General features: G+C 41.2%; 2 protein-coding genes across 3 annotated transcripts in view; one reads left to right on the top strand and one right to left on the bottom strand.

Moving 5' to 3' along the window:
- LOC120045037 (lysine-specific demethylase 2B-like) overlaps window positions 1-9,493 on the bottom strand; it is a 44,924-nt gene extending 35,431 nt beyond the window's left edge. Inside the window, exons 1-9 of the mRNA XM_038989863.1 lie at window positions 9,385-9,493; window positions 8,648-8,792; window positions 7,706-7,784; window positions 7,509-7,555; window positions 6,868-7,046; window positions 6,669-6,775; window positions 3,578-3,671; window positions 3,003-3,156; window positions 2,687-2,802 (exon numbers count right to left, since the gene is read on the bottom strand). Of these exons, the coding sequence (XP_038845791.1) occupies window positions 2,687-2,802; window positions 3,003-3,156; window positions 3,578-3,671; window positions 6,669-6,775; window positions 6,868-7,046; window positions 7,509-7,555; window positions 7,706-7,784; window positions 8,648-8,792; window positions 9,385-9,417 (954 nt within the window). The 5' untranslated portion in view covers window positions 9,418-9,493. The remainder of the gene's footprint in view (window positions 1-2,686; window positions 2,803-3,002; window positions 3,157-3,577; window positions 3,672-6,668; window positions 6,776-6,867; window positions 7,047-7,508; window positions 7,556-7,705; window positions 7,785-8,647; window positions 8,793-9,384) is intronic.
- A 743-nt stretch (window positions 9,494-10,236) lies between these two features.
- Window positions 10,237-12,678, top strand: LOC120044240 (calcium release-activated calcium channel protein 1-like). Of its 2 annotated transcripts, XR_005476532.1 has the most exons (3): window positions 10,237-10,626; window positions 10,932-11,966; window positions 12,426-12,676. XR_005476532.1 is itself a non-coding variant. In XM_038988846.1 (2 exons), exons 1-2 carry the CDS (start codon window positions 10,513-10,515, stop codon window positions 11,490-11,492), a joined length of 675 nt encoding a protein of 224 aa, XP_038844774.1. In that variant the 5' UTR covers window positions 10,237-10,512; the 3' UTR covers window positions 11,493-12,678. The 2 variants fall into 2 exon arrangements, 1 of the variants encoding a protein (XP_038844774.1); XM_038988846.1 differs by having other exon boundaries at window positions 10,932-12,678.
- The last annotated feature ends 304 nt before the right edge of the window (window positions 12,679-12,982 follow it).

The raw sequence follows: 12,982 nt of genomic DNA, 5'->3' as shown, positions 1-12,982 counted from the left end.
GGCCACCGACCTCAAGGCACTACAGAGGGTAGTGTGTACGGCACATTACATCACTGGGGCCAAGCTTCCTGCCATCCAAGACCTCTATACCAGGTGGTGTCAGAGGAAGGCCCTAAAAATTGCCAGAGACTCCAGTCACTCTAGTCATAGATTGTTCTCTCTGCTACCGCACGGCAAGCAGTACCGGAGTGCCAAGTCTAGGTCCAAAAGGCTTCTTAACAGCTTCTACCCCCAGGCCATAAGACTGCTGAACAGCTAATCAAATGGCTACCCGGACTATTTGCACTGACACCCCCCCCCTTTCTTTCTTTTTTTGACGCTGCTGCTACTACTCGCTGTTTATTATCTATACATCTTCACTTTACCTCTACCTACACGTACATATTACCTCAACTAATCTGTACCCCCACACATTGACTCAGTACCGGTACCCCCTGTATATAGCCTCGTTATTGTTATTTTATTGTTGCTCTTATTTTTTACTTTAGTTTATTTAGTAAATATTTTTCTAAAACTGCATTGTTGGTTAAGGGCTTGTAAATTAGACCTTACTGTGGAATGCTACACTGGTTTTATTCGGCGCATGTGACAAATAAAATGTGATTTGATGAATCGCGTTTCACCATCTGGCAGTCCGACAGACGAATCTGGGTTTGGTGGATGCCAGGAGAACGCTACCTGCCCTAATGCATAGTGCCAACTGTAAAGTTTGGTGGAGGAGGAATAATGGTCTGTGGCGGTTTTTTCATGGTTCGGGCTAGGCCCCTTAGTTCCAGTGAAGAGAAATCTTAACACTACAGCATACAATGACATTCTAGTCGATTCTGTGCTTCCAACTTGGTGGCAACAGTTTGGGGGAAGGTCCTTTCCTGTTTCAGAATGACAATTCCCCAGTGCACAAAGCGAGGTCCATAAAGAAATGGTTTGTCGAGATCGGTGTGTAAGAACTTGACTGGCCTGCACAGAGCCCTGACCTCAACCCCATAAAACACCTTTGTGATGAATTGGAAAGCTTACTACGAGCCAGGCCTAATCGCCCAACATCAGCTTCCGACCTCACTAATGCTTGTGGCTGAATGGAAGCAGTTCCCCACAGTTCCCCACCCCACAGACTACCTCCATATTGATGCCATGATTTTGGAATGAGATGTTCGACAAGCAGGTGTCCACATACTTTGATCATGTCGTGTAAGAAACTAGATGAACAATTCAACTGCATTTGATAGAGACAACGGTTAAGTTAAACACACACTGGCAAACCAGAGGCCCTGTTCAAGGCCAAGCTCTTCCATTCATTCCCATCTCTCCAGGGAGAGCTTGCCCTCTCAGACACAGCAGCATGATCTGATTCCCACTCTCCTCTTAGAAACACAGCTATATTTATCTCGCTGAGATGATTTCATACAGATCAACACTTTTCAGTGATAATCCTTTCTTTCTCCAGCTCCATTTCTGTGTTGAGGTGTAAAAATAGAGTGAACGCAATGTGCCAAGCCCTGGGGAGCATATGAAACGGTCTCTGTTTCTCTCATGCCTCTTTTCCAGCAGAAACAAAAATAGTACTGTACTTTCAGCAAAGCTGACTCTTCCAACCAGCTATCCATCATAACTGAGAAAGCTACATTTAGCCAAGTATCCATATAAACCTCAAAGCCTGCAGGACAAGCATCCATATCATTACAGCAACTACTCCGATCTTATTATTGGAAAGAATACCGGAATAAAAAGAGTGAAATATTTCTAGACATTCCTCTAATTATGTCATATACAATACAAACACATGCATACACACAAAAGCAATAGGCTCATATACACTTTATTTCATCAACATAAGAAGGCCCAGGGAGTTTATGTGAAAAGAAGAGAAACACTCTTTCCTTTAAGTATTTCAGTCTCAGGCTGCCAGTATTTAATCTCAGTTAACCCAGAATTTAAATCTTGCGTAATTTGATCAGCTGCGTGGGTCCATACGGTTCGGTTGGCGAAATCTCCACCCTAGCAAAAAGAAACTCAGCCAAAACCCCCTCCCCTCCACTAATTAAACCTGTGTTGATCACCCCTGGAGTTTAAAATTGCTTAAGCACCGCCTTTGTCCAATTATACTTCCAAATAATCAGTGTCAGATTCGTCGGTTTACGCGCAGGATCTCTCCACGAGAGATTAAGCCAATATGACACAACAAGCTCCATGATTCATTTCTGCCCTTTTAGAGCTGTATTCTGATTTTACATGAACCGCTGTCACAGACTATTTCCACATGAATATGGATGGATTTTCTTCCAGGCACAGACCTCATCCGCGCCATCATGAGCACATCAGTCTGTTTCTCAATTAGATGGTAATGCAAATGACAGAATTTTCAGCACCTGGGCCTTTGTGTCACATTCCTGCCTTGTTTCAATCCCTAGCTTCCCAATTTCTTCTTTCATATACATTTCGGATTTCACCTATCCAGTTCAGATTTGTAAAAAAACAGAGGTAGGGGCTGAGGAAGGGACTATTCAGTTCTCATACTCATTGACATAGCAAACTAAGTGACCTAGACTTGTTTGTATGAGGTGAGGCTTTTTCCCCATCAATCTTCATTGTAGAGACACAGTTTAGTTTCACTAATGGTTTCACTAATGGAGCAGGTCAAAGGTGGAGTGAAGCGTCAGTACTGGAACACCTGTATGAGACAGCCTACCTTAGTCCTGTTCTCTATCTCATAGATTGAGAGTTGCATGGGAATGTTAAAGCTGTGCAGAATGTTGCCACCGAACACCAGTGTGTCCTCGGGGGTGTAGACTGCATGAATCCAGCCTGAAACGGGACAGCCAGCCAAACATCATGAGAACCAGCTGACCCACTCAAAACATGCTCAGGCAGACAGACATGGTATGCCCAAACATGTTCTCAAACACATGCCTGAATAAAGCAGTGCATGTACTGTATGGTTTGTTACAATGATATTAATGATATTATGATAGGAATAGATCAAAACAAAATGCTAGGCAGCTCACCGGAGGGGATGAAGAAGGTGTAGCCCTGTTTTAGCTCAACTCTCTGGCAGCCATCTGCACGATCTCCAAGGAAGACGTCACTCTGCTTGCCTGACAGAACCCAGTCCTCATACAGGACAAGGTTATGAGGTGTCGGAGGCACCAGCCAGAACACCTGAGCACAGGACAGGGAGATAAAAGTTGGGGATGTGGCTTTGGTTGTCATCTAAAAACAAGGGCGATATATTTCTCAAGGTTACAGCTTATATTAGAGAAGTCAGCACATTTCGGAGATTTGCTCATCCTTTCACATAATGTTCTTCCCCCTCGCTTCCTCTTCATGCCCTAGCTTGACCTTTGCAAGTTTGTATAATGTGATCCGTCAAAGGTGTGCATACGGACACCCTAGCAACAATCCTCTGATGTCTGCTGACTCTGCAGCAATCGCTGAGACAAACAGGGAACGGGTTCACTTGTAGCGCCTCTACAGAAATAGGATACATGTACAGTACCAGGATTGGGGGACGGTATACCAGAGAGCCTCAGGATGCACTATTTTGCCACATACAATCTGGAAAACAAACATGACAACTTACCTTTCCTCCCTTGAAAACGTGATACCACACAGACGTGCCCCCGAAATCAATGTGGAAGTCAGTATAGCAGCCCTTCACGCTCATCAAACAGTACCTACAGAGGGACATGAGAGGGGTGAATGATGACCCACTGGATCTGAATAGTTATGACGCACCTAGGGGAGCATATTTTCTTTGTTTGACAGCCTAGACGTTAAGAGCGTTGGGCCAGTAACCAAAAGGTCCCTGGTTTGAATCCCTGAGCCAACTAGGTGAAAAATATGTTGATGTGCCCTTGAGCAAGGCACTTAACCCTAATTGCTCCCGCAATTCGCTCTGGATAAGAGCATCTGCTAAATGACTAAAATGTAACTAAGACGACTGTGGGTTAGGGGCTGAGCTGAATGAACATCAGAAACCGAAAGGGGGAAATAAAAGATGTGCAGTACGGCCACCAAGTATAGTCACCAATTATATCAAAAAAGTGTGTTAAAAATGTTAAGTGAGCTCATTTTTTGTTAATTGTTCTTACCCCAGAAACTATACAGTAATTGTACCATTTCAACATTCCAGCTGTACAATGTACAACTGAATTTGAAAGCTATTTGGATGAAAATGTCTTTGTGATTAATTTCTAAGTGATTAATTTCTAAGAAACAAGCAGCTCAACCACAATATCTGTTTGAAATCCGCTACTCTCTACTGTACTACAACTGCCAGTACCCTATTCCAACAAACACCAACAACAACAACAAAAATCAGTAACCACAAATAAGCTAAGAGAATCACTCACAACAGCCTCTCCTCTGGAAGTTAATTGTGGAATGATTAGGGCTCCGTGGGACATAAATCATTCAGTAAGATAAGAATGAGAACAGGTCTATTAATAGAATGGGACCCGACCACTGACTCCAGTAGCCTCATATAAACCAGAATGATTACCGCTGCGCTATAGTAAAACTATGTAAGCTCGCGAAATCAGGCGGCTTGCGAGGCTATGACTCCAGGGCTTCAGTGGAGAAAATGGAACACTATCATTTATGACCGGGACGATACCAATATCGCAATATTTTTTCCATTACAAAACTGAAAACACTAAGCAGACAAAACTCTTTGGTCCTTTAAAAACCATCTGTATGTAACTTAATGTGCTACAGCTTGGAAAATAAATGAATGTGACTGAATGACCAAATTTTTAAAAAAATCTCCCAACATTAGTGCTGTTTTCCTAAAGTTATTAAATACACTTCGTGTTTTGTTTCCTTGCCACGATACTAATGAGTATCACGATACAGGTATCATCCCGGCCATACTATCATTACATGGCACATTATTGTTAGAGCCACAGCCATGATTTTTGTTAGGTGGTTTGATTTGTATGTAGGTTACTGTAAAATGGTGCATCTGTTCTTCTGGTATCATTTTGCAGCCAGCACAGTTAGTCTACGCTCAAGGTTTATCAGATTGAAATCAGCTAATAACAAGTGCATACCACACAGAGTGTGTGATAGATTTTTTTTAAAGGCCAAATAAAAAGTTTGGGACGAGACGATACCAGTATCACAGCCCTAATGTTGGAAACAAACATCATTATGTTGTCATCCAGAGTCAAAAATAATAATAATTCCAAGCTATAGCACACAATATTTTAGAGTTTTGGTCTGCTTCATGTTTCCATTTTTGTCTGAAAAAATGGTGATACTGGTATCATCACAGCCCTAGTAAAAAGGCTGTGATACTTCTACTGTGATTATGGCAGGGTAGAAATTCCACTCTTCAAGCCATGGGACATCCAAAATTAGTGATGAATAAACCATATATTAATTATATACCTGGCACTGATCAACATAAACCCTGGCTCATTTTGTCCATACATATCATTTGATTTGGTCTAGTTACATAAGTCTATGGCTAAGTTATAGTTCTCCAGCCCCGGCTGACTCTTACTGTATGAGGCCAGTCAGACAGATACAGTCTTGTCATCCATCCCACAGCAGTGTATCTGCACCTTGCCACAGAGACACCGGAGGAGAGGGTTCACATGGGCTGGAGACTGGAGTATGACCTTGACTGAGGTAATGGTAGAAACTGCCAGTGTAAGCACATTATAAATGCTCCCACTCAGAGGGAGAAGGTCACCTCATCCATATAGACACATATCACCGACACTCAACAGAACATGTTGAGACGCATAATACTGTATGGCTTACAGACTTCACTGAGGGCCCATCTGCTGAACCTGTGAGACACTCACATAATCACACACACAGATCCCCAGCCTATTGTACAGCAGTTTGCAGCTCTCCTCTGGACAGAGAGTGAGCAGACCCTGGGCTATTGAAGCCCAACATCCCACTACAAAACACCACTCACGATCAATCACACCAGCCCTTGAGCGTCTCCATTAAAGACAGTGTAAATAAATCAAATGACATGATAGAGTACTCCCGACATCTCTCAATCTGAACAGCTTTTCCCAATAAAAGACAGACGTACCCGATAGCTATTCCTCTCTCTGACCCAGTTCGCTCAGGACCACCCCCCACCCCACCCGCTAGTCACCGACCAGACAGGAGAGAACTGCTCCGGATTTTATTTCTGCCCTGCACCATTAAGTAAAAAATAGAGAGGAGTGAGAGTAGGAGAGAGAGAATATTAGAGTGAAAGAGAGAGCTAGAAAGAGAGAGGGGAAGAGTGAGGGCGAAAGGGAGGGCACAATTGGCTCTTGAATTATGTCTATGTCATAATGCTGGTAGCTGATTGGCTGAAGAGGAGCCATGAAGTCACTTCGGCATCCTGTGAAGAACCGCCCTCTACCATGAAAGAGCCCTGCTGCCTAGCAACCATCTAGAACCATCAGAGGAAGTGAATGACAGCAGGGGGCTAAAAGAGAGAGGGCAAAGGGACTTTGGAAAAAGGAGGAGTAAGCTAATATTTCCTCCCAGCAAAGCAGCAATTTTCTCACAGCTTTTTAAAAGAAACTTTGGCCTGTGCTTCAGCGTTTTCCTGTTATGTACAATCAACTGCATTTTTGTAACAGGTCCACACATCAAAAGAAACGTTGTCATTGCACACAATAACTAACTGAATTTCTAAAAGACAAATTACTTACTTCTGTACTTTGGGGTACTTCATCTCTGAGATGACATTAGTGGCTTCAGTTTGTCTTTGTTTCAGTTTAAGGGGCCACATGTTGTCCACCCAGTCCACTAGATCCACCTATAAGAGAGAGTTGACAGTTGGCATTCACTATCAAATTTGCCCTTGTTCATAATGGATAAATTAATCAAAAACTGGCGGTGCCATCTTACCACAGTGGGCCTCTTGACGAGGTTCTCCAGTTTGGTGTGACTGAACTCCAGGCTGATAACATTAAAGAGTTTGTCCCGCTCCTCCTCAGGCGTCTCATAGTAGCGGACAAACTGGGCCATGCTCATCTCAGAGCCTTTCTGAGTGCTCACGTCCATCACATCAACGGCACGACGGCTACCTGCAAACACAAACACAGCAGTCTTACCGTAAACCTGAACACTACCAGGTCACATGAGTGATCCTATTAGAGGTAATTAAGTAAAAAGCCTAAATAAAAAGTGGCATTTAACTGTAACTGATTTCAGTCTGACTTTCTGTAAAATAGATGGATAGGCCTATGTGTGTTGTGTCTGCACTGGAAATTTCTGAAATGCATCTTGGTAAAGTGAGTCATCTAATGTTTGTTCCACAAGTGAAAGAACCCTGCATTACAGGCTTTAAAAAAAAGTTTCCATCAACACCCACACACTTTTTGACTTGACACCTTTTCCGGCAGCATGCTTTTCATTCATCAACAAATGCAGGGTATTGTTGAGTACAGTGTGGGCACTGCTGTCCAAACTAAATGATGAGTCTAAGAGAAGTATTTATGCAGTGAAAGGAATATGTACCATGCCTAATATTTAAAAGATAGACTTACCAACCAAACCCTTAATCTCACTGACAGTGAACTCCGGGTCTGGCATTCTGTATTTTTTCAAGAATAAAGTCAAGATAAGCATATTACCTTCAAACCATTCCACAAAACCTAATATTTAACCAAGGCAAACAAGAACATTTAATAGGCTAAATAGGACTTTATTGTTCACATGTCTTCATATTGTACTCATCTCTCACCTGAGCCCCAGTCCATCTTTGGCTTTGAAAATAAGAGGGGTCTGAAGTGCTTCTCTTTGAACATACTCATAAGTGAAATCTGAGAAGAAAAAAAGTATAGGTGTTCATTATAACTTCACTCTGCACATGGTACAGTAGAGTACAATTTGTGTGCGTCTCAATGTCTGCGTTTAGACAGGCAGCCCAATTCTGGTCTTTTTTTCTCTTCACTAATTGGTCTTTTGACCAATCAGATCAGCTCTGAAAAAGATCTGGTGTGAAAAGATCTGTTGTGATTGGTCAAAAGACAAATTAGTGGAAAAAATATCAGAATTCAGCTGCCTGTCTAAACACTGCCATAGATGTGTGAGGACATCCTATACAAAGACAAATTAACCAAATGGAACTTCTCCCCTAATGTGTGTGAATGCAATGGATGAAAAGGAAGAACATTTTAAAGGCCCAATGCAGACATTTTTTATCTCGATATCAAATCATTTCTCAGTAACAATTAAGTACCTTGCTGTGATTGTTTTCAATTAAAATGCAAAAAAAAATACAGTAGCTTCTTAGCAAAGACCAATTTCTCAAGCAATCATTTTCCTAAGACTGTCTGGGAGTGGTCTGAGTGGGGAGGGGAAAATGGGAAAACTAGCTGTTATTGGCAGAGGTTTGGAATGCTCTTTCTTATTGGTGTATTAACTAATTTACCACTTGGTGATGTCACAAGGCACACCACAACTCCATCCTACCAAAACAGGCTGAAATTTCAGGCAGTCTTTTCAAACAGCTCTTACACTAAATGGGCATTATCACAGTATTATTCCAACCTCAGTGTGGAAATATATGAAATACAAGAAAATTACATTTTTGACTGCACTGGCCTTTAAGCATGTCCACCAGTGAGGGGACAGTGAGTGTGGTAGGCTAAAATTACGAATTAAGCATTTTATTTTAAATTACCTTTGCCGTCCATCAACTGAACGAAATGTCTGTTATACGAATTACTAACAAGTTTCTCCTCCAGATTAAAACCCCTGACATTTGCAATTTCTTCAACGTCAGAGAAGTCCTCATTTTCGTCGTACATTGTCCGGCAGATGGAGCGCTAGTAGAGGAATGAAAATACAGGTTATAAAAGTATGAGTCAATATTTATCACGTCTTACCAATAATGTTCTTAAAGTACTAGAGTATATAATGAACATGCAAGTATAGCTTTGAATAAGGGCGGTCGTATCAAATTAGAAAAAGCAAAGGCCAGGCAGTACATTATCTTATGTAGGCTCGAGAGAGATAACAATAAAACAGTGGTGCACGTGGCTATGCTGTATTTGTGGTTGTAGGTGGGCCTTTAGCTGCAAACACCTTTACAGATGATTAAACAATGCTAGTTAATAACCTCACTCGTTATGTCCAAGACAAACATTAACATAACGTGCTAAGATGCACAATAACAACGGTACGCAGAGTCTGAGTGGGATTGTGAATGACGTCTATAATTTACCAAGTAAAATATAGCCTAAGTAACTACATAAAGCTGACGTTTGTCAAATTTTAACAACATATGACATCTTCTGTTCTGAGGGTCAATGAAATTATGATAAGCTAGGCTACCACTGATATCTCAGCTAACCTAGCTAGCTAGTCCAGTTAAAAGCGAGGCTAGCTATGCTAGAATAGGGTAATAATGCTACACACCAGCTTGCGTCCAGAATCTGCACCAGCTTCCATGATCTGAGCCCTTGCCTAGTGTATCTGTTCAGCCCTTCATTTAAAAATGATAATAATCACATTTAAACTAATTATCACTGCGTTTCGACTCAACTAAGTGGTAACCATATTTGTTTTGTGCTGGATAACGTCACCGACAGAATCAAAACATTGTTGGACAACGTCATGCGTCACCTCCCACACTACTTATTCTTCACGTCAACTATGAAAATAGTTCTGAATGTATAACAAACAAATGCTATTACATTTATTTCGCCGACTATTTCGCGGTCTGTCATAGACCTGCAATTGCATACACAACAAAAGCTGCTTGGAGTCCGCATGCATGCTAGCTCTAGTTTAGATCCCTCAATATGGATATATTGCATGCATGTACGCTCTTGGGCACAATGGGCCGTGGGAACATTGTCTAAAATTATTCAATTGATTATTGCAAATTGTTAGTTAGTAGCTAGACATTTGTATCAACGTGTCATGCGAATGGCTAAATTATAATCATCCACTGTCGTTCAAATTATTATAAATAATTTGCAAGTATAACTGACACTGTTTGGTTCGCATTCTTCACCTGCATACGTTTCAGATAGCCAGGTTCTATTTTCCACGAGTGGCCCTGCATGACTGACTAATGACAGTAACCAAATTATTGTACGCAATATAAATATCGTTTCAGGGTAACTAGTTACCATGTGAAAGTTTAATGTATTTTTGTTTGTATGATCCAACTAACTTATTATACTTATTATGGATAGGCAGAATTGTGCGTAGTTTATTAAGCTTCGCCGCAGTGGCTTATGGGTGCAGCCAGCTCGAGCGAAACGGCAGGGTCTAGATGTTCGGTTCAGAGGCGCTGCAGAGGAAGTAGACGGTATGAAGTTTAAACAGCGTTATGCTTACAATACTTTGCCATTATTTAATGTCAACATAGCGCTAGCGAAAATCGATTGAAAGTATCTGAACTGCTGCCAATTTCTACATCAATTTATTTGGACACCGAGGATGTTATCTCTGGCTAGCTAACGCCTATCGTTTTTATTAAACAGCCACATACGAATCAAACAACGCCTGTTCAGTCTATTCAATTTCAGCGGCACAATGAGTCTGAACGAGCATTCATTGCAAGCACTGTCTTGGAGGAAGCTTTACTTGAGTCGAGCAAAACTGAAGGCTTCCAGTCGAACGTCTGCTCTACTATCTGGGTTCGCTATGGTAAGGAATATACTCGCCCAAAGATGCATTGCAGCAAAGGCAAGTCTTTGATGTCCATAGTAGGATGACGGCTAGGCATAATCCAAAAGCAGAATCCTTGTGTATTCATCTCATGTTGTATAGATTCTTTGCACCCCCTAGTTTTGCATTGCAGTTTTTCTTCATTTGGGAAGATCATGTCTGGATGAAATTTTGACAGCACGTTTTCCCTCCTTTATAGATCTCTAGTTCCAGACGTTCTGTCATGAATGCTAATTTTCTCTGATATACATTTCATACTGTTACTATCCCTTTCTCCTCTCTAGGTAGCAATGGTGGAGGTTCAGTTGGACACAACCTATCCTTACCCACCTGGTCTCCTCATTGCCTTCAGTGCCTGCACCACTGTGTTGGTGGCTGTTCACCTTTTTGCCCTGATGGTTAGTACCTGCATCCTGCCTAACATTGAGGCAGTCAGCAACGTTCACAACCTCAACTCCGTGAAGGAGTCTCCACATGAGAGAATGCACCACCACATCGAGCTGGCCTGGGCCTTCTCTACAGTCATTGGCACCCTGCTCTTCCTGGCTGAGGTTGTACTCCTCTGCTGGGTCAAATTTCTACCCATTAGGCCTAAGAACCACAATCCCAACAATGGGACCATATCTGCAGGTGTGGCTGCTGCCATCACCTCCACCTCCATCATGGTGCCTTTTGGCCTGATATTTATAGTATTTGCTGTACATTTCTACCGTTCCCTTGTCAGCCACAAGACAGACAGACAGTTCCAGGAGCTGGAGGAGCTATCCAACCTGACCAGGCTGCAGAATGAGCTGGACGGCAGAGGGGAGTCCCTCATGCAATCCCCCAGCTCTCAATTCCCTTAAAGACTGACCACTCTGACAAGATAGATATCTCTACCACGACAATACTTTTGCCATTAGTTTGACATTTCTATTAAAAACACTGCATCATTTATATGAAAGTGTTGTGCTATTCACTGTTTGAAATGTTCACATTTCTAGATTTTTTTACTTACATATAACTGTAAAACTATGCCACTTAACGCATGTACACATTTTCAACAGAAAAAAAAAACACTGTCTTAACTGGCACTTGGAGCATTGTATTGTGGACAGTTTTTTAAAATTCCATTTACCTTACAGGTAATAATGCATGGGACTGAAGAGGGCTCTCGTTAACAATCTATTGTGACAAGGTGGCTTGCTTTATTGTTATGAGCACCACTGAAGGTCTTATGGTGTTTAAGACAACTCTGAACCTCGCAAGTTAAAATTTGCGTAGAGCTTCCTGGGAAACCCATTTCTCATCTTTCTACAACGAGTTTCCAAGCAGGAAATGTAAGTTCCGAGTTGTCTTGAATGTGGCATTACTTCTGTAAGAGTTGAATATGTTCCATATTCAACCTAATGTTCTGATTTTTACTTTTTAGAGTTAATGTTTGATATTAAATGTAATCGGCCTGCTTAAGTTATTTGTAGTCCAAATGTTACTGCATAAACTCACAACAGTTTACTACTATGTAAACTATTTGTTATTGAATTAAAAAATTTGTACCATGGTTGTCTGAACAATGTTTTTGTGACATAAAGCTATTTTCACTGCTGCTTAAACAGTGAATACAGAAATGAACTGCACATATTTTCTCAACACAATTTGCTTTGTAAAAGGTGTTATGTTGCTTTAATTTCCTGTCAAAAGTGCACCCTCTGACTTGTTTGCACACTAAGTTGGTAGGTCTTGGTGAATATAGAACATCCTTAAACCATGTAACCATTTGCTTTTTGTTTTGCTTCTAGGATACATTTTTTAATACCTCAAATTGCCATTGGGGAATGATAGACAGATGGTGCTGTGACCTCATTACAAGTCTGATCATGTTCAGTGGTCCTGTTTCAGAGAAGTAAAGTTACTAAGATCTTACTCATGATGATGTGCTCTCTTTATTTGTTAAATTATGGCATTTTACTACATGTCCAGAGATCAACAGAGATGAAGCACTTTAGGGTGGTCCTCCTGTTGTCCTTCTGTGGTATGTCCTATTCACTGGTACGTTGACTGTGTTTCCATTAAAACTGATCTTACATCCAACAGATGTACCTTAAGCAGAGAAAAGTGGGACACCTCACCATACAGTGAATTGATCATCACCAGACCTGGGTTCAAATACATGTGTATTTTATTATTTGTTCTTTATTTTTCAAATAATGTGGCCTGAAGCAATTACTTATTTTGGAAGTAATTTAAAAGTATTTTCAAATACCTGGGTTAAATGCATGGAAGTGTATTTGAGTATTTTCAAATAGCTGCCAATACTTTCCAAATACATTCCAATATTCAACTACTTGTCTTTTCA

Source organism: Salvelinus namaycush, chromosome 3 (genome assembly GCF_016432855.1).
Source record: "Salvelinus namaycush isolate Seneca chromosome 3, SaNama_1.0, whole genome shotgun sequence".
NCBI lineage: Eukaryota > Metazoa > Chordata > Actinopteri > Salmoniformes > Salmonidae > Salvelinus > Salvelinus namaycush.
Note: the sequence above shows the minus strand (reverse complement) of the source record. Positions and strands in the feature narration are given on the sequence as shown.

Excerpts from the sequence above, each read along its gene's own strand:
- LOC120044240 (XM_038988846.1), top strand. The coding sequence starts at position 10,513 with ATGAGTCTGAACGAGCATTCATTGCAAGCACTGTCTTGGAGGAAGCTT. Across the intron at positions 10,627-10,931 it reads TACTATCTGGGTTCGCTATG|GTAGCAATGGTGGAGGTTCA; the intron begins GTAAGGAATATA and ends TCTCCTCTCTAG.